The sequence below is a fragment of the Macrotis lagotis genome, chromosome 4, assembly GCF_037893015.1.
Source record: "Macrotis lagotis isolate mMagLag1 chromosome 4, bilby.v1.9.chrom.fasta, whole genome shotgun sequence".
Taxonomy (NCBI): Eukaryota; Metazoa; Chordata; class Mammalia; order Peramelemorphia; family Peramelidae; genus Macrotis; species Macrotis lagotis.
In genome coordinates, this window is record NC_133661.1 from 193,850,539 (window position 1) to 193,871,474 (window position 20,936).

The following is a 20,936-nucleotide window of genomic DNA, read 5'->3' on the forward strand; positions in this document are numbered from 1 at the left end:
ATGAAAAAGAAAAAATGTTGAATTGAAACAATTCACTATCAGAGAAGGAGCATTGATTTTGGAGTCAGGAAGACTTGTATTGAAATTCTACTCCTCTATTTAACAGTGTGAACCCAGACAAGGCATTCAACTTCTGCGTGCCACTTTTTCCTTATCTGCAAAATGGGACTAGAAAACTTGAATTACCTAATACAGAGTGCTATTACAAGTCTCAAATTAGAATATTATATATATATATATATATATATATATATATATATATATACATATGTATATATATACATACATATTTGTGTGTATGTAGATAGATATAGTGCAATTTGTAAAATTAAAGTATTATTATTAGACTACATTTTTTAAGTACGCCCTCAGCCTCCCTACATAATTAACATTTTTGCTGACAGAATATCAAAAACCTGATTTTACTTTTTCCCTCCAAAGAAAATGACTAAAAAAACTGAATTTACCAGATTTTCTGTAAAGATAAGACTGCCAATGTGCTCTGAAACTATCAAAAAAGAACTATTACCCATTAACATGAAGACATAAATATTCCTCTTCACTATCCTCCAAATTTGAGAGACTAATTAAAAGGAGGACAATTGTGCATGTATGCTTGTAAATGCATATGGAGCTAGGTTTCTATATCTAGTAGGCATCTAAGTATATTTTTCCATGACTTCCAGTATGTGCATATATGTGTGCATGCATCTTTAAAATATTAGTTATTTCCCTTCCTGCCAATTAGCCCATATCATTGTGACATGGAATGATGCATTAAACAGGCATCAAAACATATAATTAATCAAATGAGAAATTTTAAAGTTTTTACTTATTAAAAGTGATTTTTTTATTACTCAAAATTCATTTTTTCAAAAAGATTAGGCTGCTTTTGATGAATGATTCACAGGCAAAAATTACAGAGTGCTACTTTAATTTTTTTTACTGGAATCACTATATAAATTTAAAGCCTAAGATTATGAGGAACACATTTATTATATGGATAATGAATGTCCACAAAAATATATATTTTAAACTGATTTTTCAAATTAATGTTTTCTTACACATTTTCTACTCGAACACGTTGGTAATCAGAAAGAATGGCTCCAACAGATATACCATCTATTTCTTCTTTTTCCTGAAAAACAATATTAAAGTTAATATAATTAACTTTAATTTAAAGAACAATAATCTGAGAAATAAAAAATATTATGTTTCTTTGAGATCAAATATAGATCAAATAAGATATAATCAATCTTTGTAAGGCAATTGAAAAATTTATTAGAAAAAAAAGAAAAATTTTTTAGATATAAAATTTTTTTAATATTTAAATGGTAAGCAAGTTAGAGTCCATTTTGCATGAAGAATACATAGGAAAAAAGAAACACTTGAACAACGCTTTCATAAAACAATTTAAAGATTCACGATGCTCCAAAGAAAATATGAGAAATATTCTTTTTTTAAGAAAATGTTAACTTAAAATTAGTTTTTTTAATAAAGCATCAACTTGGGTGAATAAATAATTACTGTGTATGCTATTTATCAGAAGTGCAGAAAAACATTTTGTAGGATAGAAAGCATTTTTTTTTATAGCCAGGTAGAAGAAATGAGAAAGATAACATCTTGGATAACAAATTAGCTGACAGAAAGTGATGAGTTATGTATAGGGCTACAACTGAATATATGTCTTGAATGATTCCATGGGGACTAGAACTCACATATTCAATATATTTGATAACAACCTGAAGCAGAATGTAAATTCAGCAATGATCAAAGTTGCAGTTGATACAAAACTAGAAGGGAATTTTTTAAGATACAGAAAAATCAATCAAATAAATAGATGGATATGGACAACTTGGGAATCTGGTAGGACTAGTCTGAGATGAGATTTAATGTAAAGAACTGCAAGATAATACACTTAAAAAGAATAATATGCAATCCAGGAATAAGTACAGCATATTATCTAGAAAATAGTTATGAAGAAAGTGACTAGGGGGTAATTAGGGATAACAAACTGAATAAGAATTCACTTTACAATCACTGCTTCCACTCCAAAAGTCAATTATTTCCTGTGGATATGTTTATAGTAAAAAAAATTATTTCACAATAGGTGATATTATTAATATTCTGACCCATCCAAATATGAAAACCTGATATTGAGTTCATTTTATACAAAAAACAAAAATAACAATTGCACAAAATAAATGCAGTAAAAAGACACTGAAATAGCCCTGAGACTCCTACAAAACTTGAAGAAATTAAGATAAGTAATCAGAAAAACAACAGTAATATCTGATGCCAAGTGCTACAGTCATTTTAAAGGTTTCTTTCCAAAAGAATATAAAAACGCCTATTTAAACCTCACTGGGAAAAGTGCATAACTACCTACCTATATAGCACATTAGTTGTTAGAAAAGAGCTATGATTTTGAAGCTTTTTATATCCATTTGTGCTTCATAAAAGTGATTATACTGCAAGATTAACAACTGTCTAATTAAAAAAAATAAAAAATATATAGTATGATGAGAACAAAGTTTAACTAATGTATGTGAATGTACTTAGTTAACTAAAGACACTCAACATACAGATATCATTTTTACTAGAACGTGAGTTACAATAATATTATTTTCAGGGGCGGCTACGTGGCGCAGTGGATAGAGCACTGGCCCTGGAGTCAGGAGTAAGTGAGTTCAAATCCGGTCTCAGACACTAATCATTACCTAGCTGTATGGCCTTGGGCAAGCCACTTAACCCCATTTGCCTTGAAAAAACCTAAAAAAATATTATTTTCACCTTTGGAAATATTATTTCACTTTAAAAAAGCATCAAGGAAAAAGAAAAACCATCTTGAAATACATTCTCCAGAAAACAAAGAAATATTTAAATCATAGATTTTTTCCAGTCTAAAATTATCTGCTGTAAAATGAAAGCAAATAGTCTAATTTTGATGAGACAAGTATTTTTAAATTATATAAATATTTTATTTGTTTTCTAATTATATATAATGGTAGTTTCCACCAATCATTTTTTGTAAGGTTTTGAATTTTACAATTTTTCTCCCCTCACTTCCCCTCCAACTGAAGGCAATCTGATAATCTGCTACACTGTTAAAAATTGAATGTGCTGAGAGAAAACACATATCCTTGAGGAAGAAGTAAAATTTAGAGATAGCAAAAATATGTAGTACATAAGACAAGTATTTTAAAAATTGAAGATAATAATCTTCGGTCTTTCTTTAAATAACACAGTTCTTTCTCTGGATAAAGATGGCATTGCCCATCACATATATCCTAAAATTGTCCCTGATTATTGCAGTGATGTAGTGAGCTTGTCCATCAAAGTTGATCATCATCCCCATGTTTCTGATAGGGTATTTAATGTTCTTCTGGTTCTGCACATCTCACTCATCATCAATTCATTTAAATCTTTCCAGGCTACTCTGAAATCCCATCCCTCCTGATTTTTAATAGAACAAGTGTTCCGTCACATACATATACTACAACATGCCTAGCCATTCCCCAACTGATGGATATCCTCTCAATTCCCAGTGCATATAGAACTGCTAAGAACATTTTTGTATAAGTGATGTTTCTACCCTTTTTCATGATCTCTTCAGGATATAGACCCAGTAGTGGTAGTGCAGGATCAAGGGTATGCACATTTTCATTGCCCTTTGGGCTTAATTTCAAATTGCTCTCCAGAAAGGTTGGGTCAGCTCACAGTTCTACCAACAATACATTAGTGTCCCAGATTTCCCACATCCCTTCTAACATTGATCAGTGTCCTTTCTGGTCATATTGGACAATCTGAGGGGTATGAGGTGGCTTTAATTGGTATTTTTTTTTCCTAATCAGCAATGATTTAGAGCAATTTTTCATATGACTATGGATAGTTTTGATGTCCTCATCTGTAAATTGTCTTTGCATATCCTTTGATCAATTGTCAATTGGGGAATGGCTGGGTTTTTTTTTTTTTATAAATTTGACTCAGATCTCCACATATTTTAGAAATGAATCCTTTGTCAGAATTACTATTTGAAAAAATTGTTTCCATTTACTATATTTCTTTTGATTTTGGTTAGAGTGGTTTTGTTTGAGCAAAAGCGTTTTAATTTAATGAAATCAATTATCCAGTTTGGTTTTGATGATGTTTTCCATCTCGTCCTTGGTCATAAACTGTTCCACTTTCCATAGATTTGACAGGTAACCTATTTTTGATCTCCTGGTTTGCTTATAGTATTGTTTTTTTATGTCTAAATCCTGCACCCATTTTGATCTTATCTTGGCACAGGGTGTGAGATGTTGGTCTAATCCAAGTTTCTGCCATATTATCTTCCAGTTTTCCCAGTGGTTTTTAATGGAAGAGTGAGTTTTTATCCCAGAAGCTGAACTCTTTGGGTTTATCAAACAGAAGATTACTATAATCCTTTCTTGCTATCTCTTTTGCACCTAATCAATTCCACTGATTCACCACTCTATTTCTTAGCCAGTACCAGATAGTTTTTGATGATTGATGTTTTATAATATTATTTTAGGTCTGATAAGGTTAAGTTACCTTTCTTTGCATTTTTTTTATTAAATCCTTGAAATTTTTGACTTTTTGTTTCTCAATATGAATTTAGCTGCAATTTTTTTCTAGCTCACTAAAATAATTTTTTGAACGTTTGATTGGTATAGCATTAAATTAGTAGTTTAATTTAGGTAGAATCATCATTTTTTTCATTCTTTTTTTTAAGGCAATGGGATTAAGTGACATGCTCAAGGTCACACAGCTAGGTAATTATTAAGTCTCTGAGGCCAGATTTGAACTCAGGTCCTCCTGATTCCAGGGCTGGTACTCTATCCACTACACCAACTAGCTGCCTCTAAATTGTCATTTTAGGGCGGCTAGGTGGCGCAGTGGATAAAGCACCGGTACTGGAGTCAGGAGTACCTGGGTTCAAATCCGGTCGCAGACACTTAATAATTACCTAGCTGTGTGGCCTTGGGCAAGCCACTTAACCCCATTTGCTTTGCAAAAACCTAAAAAAAAAAAAGATGGGGATAAATTGTCATTTTAATTATATTAACTCAGTCTATCCATAAGCAGTTGACATTTGCCCATTTATTTAGATCCGGTTTGAATGGAAAGTGTTTTATAGTTGTTTTCATAGAGTTTCTAAGTCTGCCTTGGCAGGTAGACTCCCAAGTATTTTATGTTGTCTGATGATATTTTATATGGATTTCACTAATTCTTGCTGTTATATCTTGTCGGTAAAATACAGAAATGTTAAAGATATTATTTAATATCTTGCAACTTTGCTAAAGTTGCTAATTGCTTCCAGTAGTTTTTTAGATATTTAAGGGTTCTCTAGGTTTACTATCATATCATCTGGAAAGAGTGAGAGTTTTGTTTTTCCTTTCCAATTCTAATTTCTTCAATTTTTTTTTTCCGTCTGAATGCTGGAGTTAACATTTCGAATGTGATGTTGAATAGGAGAAGTGATAAAGGGTATCCTTGACCTCTGATCTTATTGGGAATGCTTCTAGTTTATCCCCATTGCATATAATGCTTGTTGATGGTTTCAGATAGGAACCACTTATCATTCTAAGGAACAATTCACTTATTCCTATGCTCTCTAGTGCTTTTAGTAGGAATGGGTGTTATATTTTGTCAAAGGCTTTTCATATGAAATAATCATATGATTTCTGTTAGGTTTGTTATTGATATAGTCAATAATACTGACAGTTTTCCTAATATTGAACCCTGCATTGGTTAGAATGTATTATCCTAGTGATAACTTGCTGTACCTGCTTTGCTAAGATTTTATTTAAGATTTTTATATCACTATTCATTAGGAAATTTGGTCTATAATTTTCTTTCTCTGTTTTTGACTCTTTCTAGTTTAGGTATCAGCACCATATTGGTGTCATAGAAGGAATTAGGCAATTCTGTCTTTACTCATTTTTCCATATAGTTTATATTGAATTGCAATCAATTGTTTCTTAAATGTTTGAAAGAATTCACTTGTGAATCCATCTGACTATGGAGAATTTTTTCTTAGGGAGTTGCTTATGGCTTATCTGCTTATCTGCCCTTGCCTTTTTCAACTCAGTTGAAGCATAACATATTGTGCTCCAACCTTTTATCTTTACTCCGTATGTATCTTTCTGCTTCAAATGAGTTTCTTGTAAGCAGCACATTGTAGGATTCTGGCTTTTAATGTTACTTTTTATGGAGAGTTCATCCTATTCACATTCAAAGTTATAATTATTCTTTATTGTCCTCCATGCTATCTTCATTCTGTATTTTCCCCTCTTTTTTTACCTTATCCCTATCCAGTATTTTCCTTCAGAAAACCACTCCCTTCAGTGTATTTTCTCTTTATACAATCCCTTCCCCTTTCTTTCCCCTTTCCCTTTGCCCCTTCTTTCTTCCCTTCCTTCTGTCAGTTCCTGTTACCCCCCCTTCCCCTCTAAATATTTGAAAGGTAAGATAAGTTTCTAAACTCAAATGAGTATGTGTGTGTTAAGCTTTCTTTGAGCCAAATCTGATGAGAATAAGACCTAGGCAATTTTCATCTCCTTCCTTATTCTCCTCCATTGAAATATGTCCTTTGCACCTCTTCATGTGATATGATTTACCCCATTCAACCTCCTCAATCCTCCTGTCTCTTTACTGTTCCCCCCTTTTAAAATCATTCTATCGGAGTCATGGGTATTCATTACTTCTGGCTAAGTATATTCTCTCTAACAGTTACAATTCTCAAGAGTTATGAGAATCTTTCTCCCAGGTGGGGATATAATCAGTTTCATATTATTGAATAACGGTTTCTTTTTTTCTTTTTCCCTTTTTACCATTTCATCTTATTGAATAGCAGTTTATCCCCCCCCTTTTTTTTTTATCATTTCTAGGATATCCTGTTTCAAGTCCAAATTTTCTATTTAGCTCTGGTCTTTTCATCAGGAAAAGCTGAAAATCTATTTCACTAAATATCTGTCTTTTCTGCTGGATAATAAGGTTCAGTTTTGCTGGATAATGAAATCTTGGCTTCATTCCATACTCTCTTGATCTTTGGAATATCATATTCCAGGTCCTTCAATGGAATCATATTTCAGGCCCTTAATGTTGATACAGCCAGGCCTTGTGTAATCCTTACTGTGGCTCCTTGGTATGTAAATTGTTTCTGGCTGCTTGCAGGATTTTCTCTTTTTATTTTATAGATCTGGAATTTAGCCACATTATTCCTTAGTGTTTTCATTTTGAGATACCTTTCAGGATGAGATTGATGTAGTCCTTTTATTTTTTTTTTTCTTTTGCTCTCTGGTTCCATGATATCACTATTCTCCTTCACTATATCCTGAAGTATGGAGTCCAGACTTTTCTCCTCAATGTTTTCAGTTTCCAGTGATTCTTTATTTGTCTCGTCTGGATCAATTTTCCATATCAGTTGTTTTGCAGATGAGGTACTTTGAATTTTCTTCTATTTTTTCTTTTTTTTTTGGATTTTTTAAAATAGATTCTTGTTCTCTCACGAAGTCATTAGCTTCCACAGATTCCAATATCATTTTAAAGAAGAATTTTCTTCATTTACCTTTGAAACTTCTTTTCCAATTGGTCAATTCTATTTTTGAAGGATTTTTCTATTTGCTGATTTGTGATTTTGAGAGAATTATTTTTTTCTTGTACTTGTTCAATTTTATTTTTGAAGGATTTGTTTTCTTGTTGCAAGATGTTAATTTTCTCTTGTGTTTCTTTTACCCAATTTTTAAATTTAATTTTTAAACTCCTTCCTAATCTTTTCCAAGAAGTCTTTCTGGGCTGGAGACCAATTCATAATCTCCTCTGAAGCTCTAACTCCTTTCTGAGTTAGGATCCTTTTCTTCAAGGTAGCATTCAGTGGACCCCACTTTTCACTGGCCTTTCTTAATTTTCCTAGGATCTTGTATTGGAGGAGGGGTTGGTTCACAGACCTTTGGTGTTGAGATCCCTAGAGGATTTGTACTGTGGGCTTAGGAACTCCAAGCATGCTGGCCAGTAGGGGATGCTAGATGCTTTCTCTAGAGTGTCTGTGACCTCCATTAGTGTCCCACTCCCTAGGCTGTGGGGTAGGGGTGCGGGAGGGCAGAAGGATCAGGGTTATCCTGAAACAATATGGCTGGACCTATGGGCTATATAGTTAATCTACTTAATCCTCAACCAGCACTGGCAGGGAGCTGCAGCTAACATCTGAGCCTGGGTCAGGTGGGGGGAGCTGTTATTATATTTGTTCCGAGGAGAGTCATTTTTCTCCCACAGGCATGGTGGAGGGAGTGGAAACATGGGGATTTCACTGAAAACATTGGGGCACAAAGCTTGGTCTTCCAGACCAGCCCAGTTGATCTGGATAGATGTCTAGCTGCTGTGCTGGAGTTCTCCTGCCCTCTGTGCACACAGTCAAAGCTTTTGCTGCTATTCTCAGGTTAGTACCTGGGCCTCACCCTGACTCTATGCTGGCTCCCTGCTCTCTGAATCCCACTTGTTCAAGATCCACTGTGGGAGACTGTGTTGCAAGAAGTTCTCCTAGGTTCTTCTCTGGGTTCTGTGGATCCAAATTCCATTAAGAGGCTTGAATCATGTTAGTTCTGAGGGAAAGCTGGGAGACTGGTTTCTCTCTACCATCTTGGCCAGAAGTTAGACAAGTATTGAACTATAATTCAAATTAATATGTTAATACTATATATCATTTATGAAGTAAAAAGTCAGTTTAGCACTTCAAAGGAAAATAAATTAGTTAAGATGCCAGATTAGGTCATAAAATTCTTAGATCTTTATACTATTATATGTCTCATGTTCTACATACTCCCAAATTCTTATGCAACACATCTTTTAATACATTTACAACTTTAGTGGACCGATTATCTGATCAAATAGGTAGATTATTGTCTCTAATAGGACAGAAACCTTCTCCATGTCTTCTCATTCTGTGTTAATCTAATCCAATTCCCCCCCCCCCCCATAAATCCTTCAGAGAAGATTTACCTGGTACATTGGCATCTTTCCTGTAGGGAAAGCATCCTTACCCTTTGTTGTGTGTCATGGACCCCTCTTTAGTAATCTTTGTTAAGTCTACTGACCCTCTTTGTAGAACAATGTTTTTGAATGCACAAAATAAAATACACAAAATTACAAAGGAAATGATATTGAAATAGCTATCAAAATATTTTTAAAAACAAATTCATGAATGTCAGATTAAAAATCTCTATCTAGTTTTTTAACTTTCTGTGGGTACTAACAATGTATATAACTCATTCAACTTTTTTTTTTTTTTGATTTTTCAAGGCAATGGGGTTAAGTGGCTTGCCCAAGGCCACATGGCTAGGTAATTGTTAAGTGTTTGAGATCGGATTTGGACCCAGGTACTCCTGACTCCAAGGCTGGTGCTCTATCCACTGCACCACCTAGCCACCCCTAAAATGAGACTTTTTTTTAGGTTTTTTTTTTTTGCAAGGCAAACGGGGTTAAGTGGCTTGTCCAAGGCCACACAGCTAGGTAATTATTAAGTGTCTGAGACCAGATTTGAACCCAGGTACTCCTGACTCCAGGGCCAGTGCTTTATCCACTACGCCACCTAGCGGCCCCCTCATTCAACTTTTGCTCCAGAATTTGTCTACTCCTTTTCTTATTATAAATTTAGCAGAAGATATCATTTGTGCCAATTCATCTTCCTGAGTGTCATTCTTAATTCCTAAAGAAATACTTGGTCCTGAGATGTTACAGTCTGAATGTAAGTATTCCTAGTATTAATGAACAAAACCAAACATCATTTTAAAAATGGGTAAATTAAGGATTCGCTTGTATGAGTTTTTGTAGTTTAAAATTGGAAAAATTTAATCACTTTCTCCTACTCATTTTTATTCCTACATTTGGGAGCAAATTCTCTACATGAGTGATTTTCTGTTACCTTAGCATCCACAGTAGGGAGGGAAAAAAAGGAGAAAGGTGATGCATAAGACATATTAATGATATTAAAGAATATTCTTCATTGAGGGGAATGGATAGTGCTTTATCTTTCAAATCTACATCCAGATTCAGAAGATAGAGCATCATCCTAAAATATAATTTCTCATATTTATTCTTCTATGTAAGTGCCACTTCTTTATTATAAAGTACATGTTAGAAATGTTGCCTCCTTTTCAAGAGTTCCAGCAAATAGAAAAGGAAGAAAGTGGTTTCTATTACTTCTGTTTTCAATGCTACTCTGTGGGATCTTGAAGACAGTTATCAAAAGAGGAGTAGGAGACAAAATAAATGCTTGCTCATTTACTTACCTCTACCTAACAAGGGAGATATAAAGATTTTTATCTATGAGGCACAGTACTATAGTTCCAGGCTGATATTGATTTATGAAGGCTTAATTGGAAAATTCAGATATTTTGGGCTAGTTGAAGGAGTTAAGTAAAAAGAAAACAAGAAGCAATAAATTCTACAAAGCTATATAGGATAGTAGCCAATTAGCATGGTCTTGAGTCTTTCTAGGAAGTTCTTCCTTTAAATTGCCTTGCCAATGCCAAGAGGATAGTCTTAAGAGATTTTATCAAGTGAGAATCATAGGCCTCTAATAGATGTTTTTTCAACTTTTTCCCTTAGAATTCTATATCCTCCTAGTCTATAAAGGTGGGGCAAGGGATAAACTTACAATACACAAAGACCCTACTAAAAGGCAAGAAGACATTAATTATTAATATGCAGATGTGTGTATGTATGTATGTATGTGTGTGTGAATTTTTCTAGCAAGCAATATCAATTCATTTACGATTTTCAGAAGAAGAGTAGCTCTTTCAATTACAAAATACTGAAAAAATATGTCCTTATAAAAATCAAAAGAAAAGTTATGGAAGTGACAAACTAGACAATACACAATGAATCTTAATAGTAATAGTTTAAGATCTACGAGAATGAGAAAATCTGTTCTGTTTTTAGTCTTTTATTGGTATTATCATTTCATGTAAAAATGTTTTGGCAGTGATCTGGCTTGGTTGTAGCTCATGTCAATTTGCTTTTCCCACCATTGCTCTTCTTTTTGCAAGGCAATAAATGATAATCTTTCATTATGCCCAATGACATTTTGTAAATTAGTTTGTGCCCAGAACCACTGCCTTTGGTAGCCCTATCATTCTACCTGGCAAAGTAATCAAATATTTGATAATGGTGGTATTAATCTGGGCTCTCTTATTCTCTTTAATGTGATGATTACTACCCAATACTTCATTGTAGCTTTAAGATGACTATGAATCTTTTATAATTATGCAGTAAATTAAATGAAAGTTTTGGTAGATTCCAGGAAACCAGAAAGGTTTTGAATAAAATCCCATTGATAATTATATTTACTATGGGATAAACAGCCTAGTTAAGTGTGAAAAGATACATGATTAGTAGAATGATCACCTGATAATGTCTTTAGACATGGCAACTCTTGAAACAAACAAATATACAAAATGGCCCTCATTTTTGTGTTGTCCAATTCTGCATTAGTAATGATATTGGAAAAATTTAGGGGAAATGTCAAAAGATAATAAAAGTCAAGTGGTTTTAAAATTTCCTAGTAAACAATTGATTAATATCAATGGTACAGTATTCTACACATAAGATCCTTGTCCAACAAAGAACTGATACCCTCCTGGAAGAATTGAAATTAGTCAATACTAATATTCTTGACAGAAATGAAACAAGAATGCATAAAGAAGCTGCAGCTAAATAGGAGGTAATGTAGATAATTTCATTGTGTCTATGAAAATTAAAAATTCATGGAACACTTGGTCATTTCACTTGTAATGTTTAATAAGTATATACAATGTGTTTCAGTCAACAAAAAAACAAAGAAATTCTACCAAATTAATTTATACATTACTACTCAATTGTTTCATCACAATATGCCCTAAATATACTAGGAAATATGATTCAAGTTTGAGGAATAAAGAGTATAAATGGCTTACTGATTTTATAAAAACTGAATGTCAGCATATCATGAATAATTTCTTTAATCTACAATAAGTACCTCTAGATTGTCTCTTCCCACTCTCTTCTAACCCCTTATAATACTATCATCATTTCATTGAAACTGTTCTCTCTAAAGTTACTATGTGTCTCTTAGTTGTCAAATTCAATAGCCTTTTCTCACTTCTCATTCTCTGTATCTTGTATTTATCTTTTTTTAGTTACATTCTATCTCCCTACTAGACAATAAATTCCTTGAAGGCGGGGATTATTTCTCACTTTTTTGGAAACCCCAATACTCAGCAATGTAAGATACATAGTCAACCCTAAATGAATGTTTGCTGACTGACTTCCTGCTCTGGAGGGATAGTAACAAGAAAAGAGTTAAACTGGGTTAGGTTCTCTCAATAAATCCTAAAGTCAATAAAAAAAATTATTTACCTTCTGATAGTGGCAATGAGTATAAATAAGTACTTGGAATTGGAATAACTGAGAGGCAAAACTTTTCTATTCCTGTTTTATTTCTGTCTTTTCTGCTAAGGAAAATTAATTCTGTCAGAATAGAGTAATAAGGTCATTCCTGAAGACTCCTTTTAGGATAGCAACTAGAGAGATCAAAAAGAAAAGTAAGATTGCTTTCCCCTGAGAATTGGAAAAACATGACTATTTCAAAGAAAAGAAATTTGCAGCAGTTTAGTTTGGAAAATTCCTTAAATGTGATGTAGAGAAAATATTAAACATAGAACAAATAGTTTGTGCCTTTCCATGTTGACTGTGTATCCTGGAAAAATATTATGTTAAAGAAAAATTTGTTACTCTATCCCTGGAATATGCCTCCATTTCTGGGAAAGTCTGCCTATTTGTACCAGACTTTGGATTGATAAAAAACTATCTTGGGTACCCAACTAGATAGGATATCTGATTCTGCCGCCCAGAGGATCCTACAAGGATAGAGAAGTAGGGGTTAGAGGCCAACAAAGAATATCAAGATAACAAATTTATCCAAACTGAGCTAATTATCTTTGAGCATCCCAAAATAATCCATTAAACTACACCTGAGCCAACAACATCATAATTTCCAGCATGTACAGCATGCCCTGTTTATTCATGTAAGCCATAACCTAAACTATTTATCTCCTAAGGATCAGCCCGCATGCAAGGACCTTGCAACTGCATGAAGAAAACTTATATGTACCTCATATTTCTGAGTGTTGAGTCTCTCATGAATTCATTGACTCTTCAAACTTTAAATGTCATCATATGGAATGACATATTCCATAATAATTTTGGATAAATGAGTTAGAAAACAATCATGTATAGTCAAGATGGCAGATTAAAAGCATAGCAACTACATATGCAATTTGAATATATAGAATCTTTTAACTAAACAAACTTAAATTTCAAGTTTTTTGAAGTAGATATAACTAGACACAATTCTAATGGAAATCTGGTTATTTTAAATATATATACACATATATGTGTGTGTATGTACATATACACTTATATATATGTAGTTAGCCAGACAGAGTATTTTTAATCTGTGCAAAACAAAAGTTTGTAGCTTCACAAATCTAGTTTTCAGCCTAAGAAGTTTAAATGAATGACCTGAGCTTTTGAAGATGTTAATGTTTTAGGGTATCAAGAACACATGAATAAATAAAATTGAAGGTAGCACAAATAGGAACACATAGCACTATTACATTAAAGAGAAATGAACTTTTTTGGGTCTGCATTGCTAAGGCCTAAGCTGGACTGTGCTCCACTCTCACCCCAGTGTGACAGAACTTTCCTACTGACCTTCTAAGCTGTCCTTACCCACCTCTGGGCTGAGGGGTCTGGAAACCACCACTGTTCCTGAGATGTTCTACCTCCTGGCTTCTTCCAAGACTCAATGAAAATCCCCCTTCTTACAAGAAGCCTTTCCAAGTGTCCATTTCCTCAGCCTGCTCCAATGCCTTCCATTTCCACTGCCCGCCTCTTGGATGTGATCTCCCATTGTGTAGGAGCTTCTTAAGAACAAGGCCCATCCTTTTGTCTCTCTTTGCATCTTTAGTTCTGGGCAGTGTTAGATGGAGAATAAACAAATGCTTGTTGACTGACTGAGTAGTTCATAAAACATGTAGAATTTAAGTAATACTAATGATATCAATAGATCAAAAGGTGATGAATAACTTTCCCATAAAGAGAAAAATTAAAACAATGTATATAAAATAGATAAAAATATAAAGTATCAGACTTTTGAGAATATATTTGCTGAATACCAGTCTTTATAACTCAAGCAGCCCATAACATGGAAGTTGTACACAAGGAATTTATGGCAACAGATAAAAATTACAAAATGAACCCATCATGCCTCTGAAGTGTTGTTGGCAGAATATCAGGAAGGGGTTTCATACGGGGGTGTAGTCAAGATGGCAGATTAAAGGCAGGACTTGCCTAAGTTCTTCCCTCAAACCTCTCCAAATAACTAAATAATGACTCTAAACAAAGTATAGAGTGGTAGAATCCTGAAAAGGCTCAGTGAAACAATTTTCCAGCCCATGGCAACTTGGAAAATTAGCTTTGCTGCAGCAAGATGACAGATGGGCACAACACAATACTGGATGAACAGGCGACCAGCCCCAGGCATCCAGCAACAGTCCACAGGACCACTGGGTCAGGGGCAAGAGCGATGGTTTCCAGACCCCTCGGCCCAGAGATGGCTATGGTCAACAGGAAAGGTCTGTCACACTGGGGTAAGAATGGAGCACAGTTCAAGTTGTAGGCCTCAGCAACAGAGACCCAGCCAGAGCAGACTAGGAGCAATAAACCACTGAATCAGCAGCAGTAGTGGCTGATTCTGAAGTTCTCAGTCTACAGATGGTAAGTGGGCCAGAGGGTAATTTGACATCACCAAGGTAGGATTGTCTTACTTTACTGGACCTGGTTGCAGTCCAAAGTTACAGCCCCATGGGGAGAGGGGAACCTTCTCACAGAGCTGGAAGGAGTGTTTATGGTCACCCACATACCAGAGCACAGGCTACTGGAAAACTCAGATAAAACTACCTTGGAAGAACTGAAAACTTGCAGGTCCCTAGAAGTATCTAAAAACAACTATTAAACTCCCCCAAAACTAGGGGGTAGAGCATCCTCGAACCTAGAAGCAGAGCCCTTTCTAAACAAAGAGTTAAAATCATAGTCTGGGGAAATGAGCAAATGGCAGAAGAAAAAAAAATCTAACCACAGAAAGTGTTTATAGTGATGAGAAAGATCAAAGCACACTCAGAAGAGGATAATAAAATCAAAACTCCTACTTCCAAAGCCTCCAAGAAAATATGAATTGGTCTCAGGCCAATTTGAAAATCAATTAACAGAGGTAGAGGAAAAATTGGGAAGAGAAATGAGAGTAATGCAGGAAAATCATGAAAAATGAGTCAATAGCTTGGTGAAGGAGACACAAAAAATACTGAAAAAAAAATATCTTAAAAACCCAACTAGGTCAAATGGAAAAAAAGAGGATTAAAAAAAGCCAATGAGAAGAATGAAGCAGAATTAGCCAAATGGAAAAGGAGGTACAAAAGCTCACTGAAGAAAACAATTACTTAAAATATAGAACTAAGCAAAGGGAGGCTGATAACTTTATGAGAAATTAACAAACAAAACAAAACCAAACGAATGAAAAACTAGAAGGCAATGTGAAATATCTCACTGGAAAAACAACTGACCTGGAAACTAGATCCAGGAAGGTAATTTTAAAAGGCATGATCAAAAAGAGTCTACATATTATCCTTAAAGAAATTATCAAGGATAGCTACCCTGATATTCTAGAACCAGAGAGTAAAATAGAAATTGAAAAAATCCACTGATCACCTCCTGAAAAATATTTCAAGAAGAAAAGTCCTAGGAATATTATAGCCAAATTTTAGTGCTCCCCAAAAGCAACAGAAAAAAACCCATTCAATTATTGTAGAGTCACAGTCAGAATAACATAAGATTTAGCAGCTTCTGCATTAAAGGATCAGAGGACTTGGGATATGATGTTTGAGAGAAAAAGCAACTTTGATTACAACCAAGATTCAACAATCCAGGAAAATTGGGCGGCTATGTGGCACAGTGGATAGAGCACCGGCCCTGGAGTCAGGAGGACCTGAGTTCAAATCTAACCTCAGACACTTAATAATTACCTAGCTGTTAGCCTTGGGCAAGTCACTTAACCCCATTTGCCTTGCAAAAATCTAAAAGAAAAAAACAACAAAAAAGACAATCTAGCAAAATTGAGCATATTCTCTTAGGGGGAAAGATGGCCATTCAATGAAATAGAGGACTTTCAAAATTTCCTGATAAAAAAACCAGGGCCAAATAGAAAATTTGATCTTCAAATATAAGCATAAAGTACAACATAAAAAGGTAAACAGGAAAGGTAAAATCATAAGATTTAATAATGTTGAACATTTTATAATACCACATTGAAAGTTGATAATTTTTTTTTTTTGCAAGGCAATGGAGTTAAGTGGCTTGCCTAAGGCCACACAGCTAGGTAATTATAAAGTGTCTGAGACCAGATTTGAACTCAGGTCCTCCTGACTCCAGGGCCGGTGCTCTAGCCACTGTGCCACCTAGCTGCCCAGTTGATAATTTTCCTGGAACATTCATACAAACTTTTTCATTTACTAGGGGGGAGCATATACAGACAGAGCAAAAGGAATCAAATGTGAAGGGATACTATATTAAAAAGATGGAGTTAAGGAATGAGAGAAGAATGTACTGGAAGAAAAGGAAAGAGGGAGATGGAACAAAGTAAATTCTCTTAAAAGAGGCAAGAAAAAGCTTTTGCAGTGGAGGGGAAAGAAGGGGGAGTTCAGATGGATTGAAAGGGGCTGACCCAAGATGGTGGCATGAAGGCAGCATTTCCCAGGAACTCCTTCCCCCCCAAAACTTCAAAACCCAACAAATTATAGCCAAGATTTAGAGGGGCAGAGAGGGATTGAGCAAGCCTTACTCTCATCAGAGAAAGAGTAACATATATACTTAATTGAGTATAGAAATCTGCTTTATCTTAAAGCAAACTAGAAGGAGAAAGTGATGGGAGAACGGGTGGTTGGGTGTTGGTAGAAAGGAAGGCAGATTATGGAAGGTAGTAATCAGAAGAAAAACTTCTGAGGAAGGACAGGGTGAAAGGAGAGAGAATAGAATAAATGGGTGGGGGGAGAATAGGATAGAGGGAAATACAGTTAGCAATATTAATTGTGGGAAAAATATTGAACCAAGTTTCTATGATAAAGGCCTCATTTCTCAAATGTTCAAATTTATAAAAAATAAGAGGCATTCCCTAAATGATAAATGACCAAAAGATATGAACATTTTTCAGATGAAGCTTTCAACGCTTTCTATAGTCATGTTAAAAAAAAGTTCTAACTCACTGCTGGTTGGAAAAAAGCAAATAAGAAAAATTTCTAATTTAGACAGAAAGGGAAAATGATAAATGTTAGAGGGGATGGGAAAATGAACCATTAATGCCCTGTAGGAGAAGTTGTGAAATGATTCAACCATTCTCTAGAGAATTTGGAACTATGCCTGAAGGGCTATAAAACCCACTTTGACTTAGCATTGCCACTAATGGGTCTGTATTCTAAAGAGGTGAAAAATGGGAAGGAAAAGTACTTATAAGTATAAGGAAATTTCTAACAGCTCTTTTTTTGGTGGCAAGGATTAGAAATTGAGGGGATGCCCATCAATTGAGGAATGGCTAAAGAAGTTATAGTATGTGATTATGACAGAACGTTGTTCTGCTATAAGAAATGATGAACAGGATCCTCTCAGTAAATCTGTAAAGATTTACATGAGCAGATGCAATGCAACATGTACTATATATAAAGTAATAGTAGCAATATAGTAGGATGATCAACTGTGAATGACTTAGTGCTGTGACCCAAGACAATTCTGAAGGACATATGATAAAGAATGCTATCCATCCCCAAAGACTGAGCTAATGGTATCTGAAAACATTGAAGTATACTTTTTTTAAAAATTTGATTTCTCTTGAGTTTTCTTTTTTTTGAGGGGGGGGAGGTTTATATTTTCTTTCACTACATGGCTATTAAGGAAATGTTTTGCATGATTACACATTTTAACCTATATTAAATTACTCACTTTCTCAATGAAGGCAGTTGGTGGGAAGAAGTGAGAGAATTTGGAACTTAGGTTTTAAAAATGAATGTTAAAACTATTTTTACATGTAACAGGAAATTTTAAAATAAAAATATTAGGAAAAGTATTGAAGAGAAACATATGGCCAGTATGATAGTGACTGCTTCTTAAATCCCAATCACAAAGAAACAAGAAAAGTTTGAGATGTGTAAAAAATAAACAAAAAGGAAATCGAAAATATCTCACAAAATGTCAACTATCCTGAAAAAAGTTAGAGAGATCTAAGTATCCCCCCCAAGCTTTTCCACCAATATTTAGCACATTTTGTGTGACCAATTAGTCTGAACTCTCTTGTTCATGGTTTCTACTCCTCCTTCCTTACAGCAATGACCCAATCTGAAACCACCTTCTACTGAGCAGGTTTTTGCAAGGCAAACGGGGTTAAGTGGCTTGCCCAAGGTCACACAGCTAGCTAATTATTAAGTGTCTGAGACCAAATTTGAACCCAGGTACTCCTGACTCCAGGGCTGATGCTTTATCTACTATGCCACCTAGCTGCCCCAGACAGTAGTTTCTTACAAACAACTTGCTCCTCAACTTTCTTTGAACTCAACTTCCTCAGTGGCTTCCCTGGTGCAGCTTCCTCTCCCCATGAAACTTGATTTGCCCCAGCTTGTAGGATACAGGGTCCTGGCCTGGAGCCAATAAATACTCCAGCCATGCAGACTCTTTACCTCATAAATTTTGGAAGATGGTCAAGACCACTTCAGAAACATCTTCATCTCAAGGAGGTGCCAACCAGAGAAGTCAAAGATTACTATATCCTTGTTGAATGTCTTGCTTTGTTAGGACAAAATGAACCTCCCTCTTGTTATATGTTCAATAATTCACACAAGCTATATTTTGTCCCAACAATGAACCTGAACAAGAAGGGTGATGACTTTTTCAGAGGAACATTTATACAAGTAGCAAACTGAATTCAGCTTGTTCTTGGTAGAATGCTGCTGAATTTTTGTTCAATACTGGATTTGTTTTCAAAGTTTAGTTTTAAGGCGTTAATTCTACTTCTACTAGAATTTTCAAGGATGTCACTAGTCTTCATACTAACTGGATCATGGATCTCCATGATAGAGCTCTCATGACACTGAACGAGCTTTTAAGTCTCCTTAAGGAGATTCCTACTACATTTGGCATAAATCTTGGCAGGCAGGGATCAGAGATGGTCTTGTGCCTTCATACAGTGGTCATATCAGAGAAGAGCCCAAGAAACAAGTATGATAAGATGAGGGGACTATCTGTGTCCAGAGTCCTCCTAATCTTGTATGGAAAATCTGTTTGAACATTAGCAGGATCCTGCTAAGAGAAATTATATTGGAAAGTGCTTGAGAAGGCTGCCCAGAAAGGTAAAGAAAAGTACTAAAGCCAATCATCCCTAAATTTTATTGACTGTGTTACATAAATTGAACTCCCAGCTTAGTGAGACTGAAAGTAAACTGGGTCGATTCCTTCAGCACTAGGGTCAGAATCTGGGCTTTCAAGGACTATACAATGAAAGCAGAAGAGCAGCTAGCTGAACTAATTGGGGTTTAAGTGAAGAAATTTCTGATTAGGTGGAGAGTGAGGGACCCACACAATTGTCTTTGATCTAGAGGTTCTGAGTTCTTGCTAAGACAGGAGCCAGTAGAATGAAGAAGAGGAACAGACTTAGGGATAGACTCACAGGTAGGTAGGAAGTTTCAGGCTTATCCTACCACTACTCATAGGGGAAGGATAGTGATTCCCAGAATTGAGGCAACAAATTTTGAGCTGATCCCACTCCACTAAAGAGCACTGGTGTTTGCTGGAGAAATTAAAATAGAAATCTGAAGTGTGCCCAGAAAAATGACTTCTGAGGTTACGGTATATTGGAGTCAGTGCTGAAAAGTCTCTCCACTTTAACACTTCCATGGTCTGGGATAACTCTCTGAAGACCTCCTTTTATAAAGATAACTAAAAGTGTTATAGCATGTTTTTTTTATCTTGTTCCCAAGAGGCTGGGATAGGGAGTTATTTGCACTGGGTCTTCTAAAGATGAATTCCTCTGGTGTCAGCTTACAGTTTGGGATCTGCAAAGGAAGGGATGAAGCTTCTATAGGAAATGGGTGTGGTAGATAGGATTTATTTGCCTCCTATCCCCATGACCTGCCATGCTCTATGCTCAACCTGTCTGGGGGCTCCACTGCCTTCTGGGGAGAGCCTGACAAAAATGGCTTTGGACTTTAACTAAGGATCTTTCCCAGTCTAATATATTTGTGGACTGGGAAAATACTGCTGTCAGTGCTGAATCTCCAGCCCACCCAAGCCTGAATTATTCTCCAAAATCCCTCTCCCATTTGGATCTTTCAAGGGAGGCAACAAAAGGCAGTCCATGGAGGGAAGGACTCTGTGTTTGCATTTTTAATTTCAGCAATCTCTAGACCCTTGTCTGTGAATAATGTCAAATTAAATCCTTAGTTAACTAAACCATCCCATGCAGTTAATAGAATATACCATTGGGTCCCCAGAGGGCTGAAAGTTATTTCTTCTCTAGTGATGGAGAAGGAGGAAGTTGAAGTATCTATCAGATGCCTTTACAACAACATTGCATTATCCATGTGGAAGACAAATGGCAACTGGCATTTTACAGTGGCCTAAAGGGAGCCAAATTGTCATCAGAACTATCTCTACAGCTCGGACTAATATCACCAATGAAGAAAGACAGCACAAGCCCAGGGTAAGTAGTATGGAGATATCCTTGACAATGTTTCCCCCCCACACACACACACACTCTTTCTATGGCTGAAACTTATTGTCACCTGTGAAAGAGTTGAAACTGA

The 20,936-nt window shown here is 35.3% G+C and overlaps 1 protein-coding gene across 6 annotated transcripts in view; it reads right to left on the minus strand.

Moving 5' to 3' along the window:
• DPH6 (diphthamine biosynthesis 6) overlaps nt 1–20,936 on the minus strand; it is a 505,514-nt gene that overhangs the window by 370,942 nt on the left and 113,636 nt on the right. For all 6 annotated transcript variants that reach the window (XM_074235050.1, XM_074235049.1, XM_074235048.1 and 3 more), the window contains exon 4: nt 1,065–1,138. In XM_074235050.1, coding sequence (XP_074091151.1) covers nt 1,065–1,138 — 74 coding nt within the window. The remainder of the gene's footprint in view (nt 1–1,064; nt 1,139–20,936) is intronic.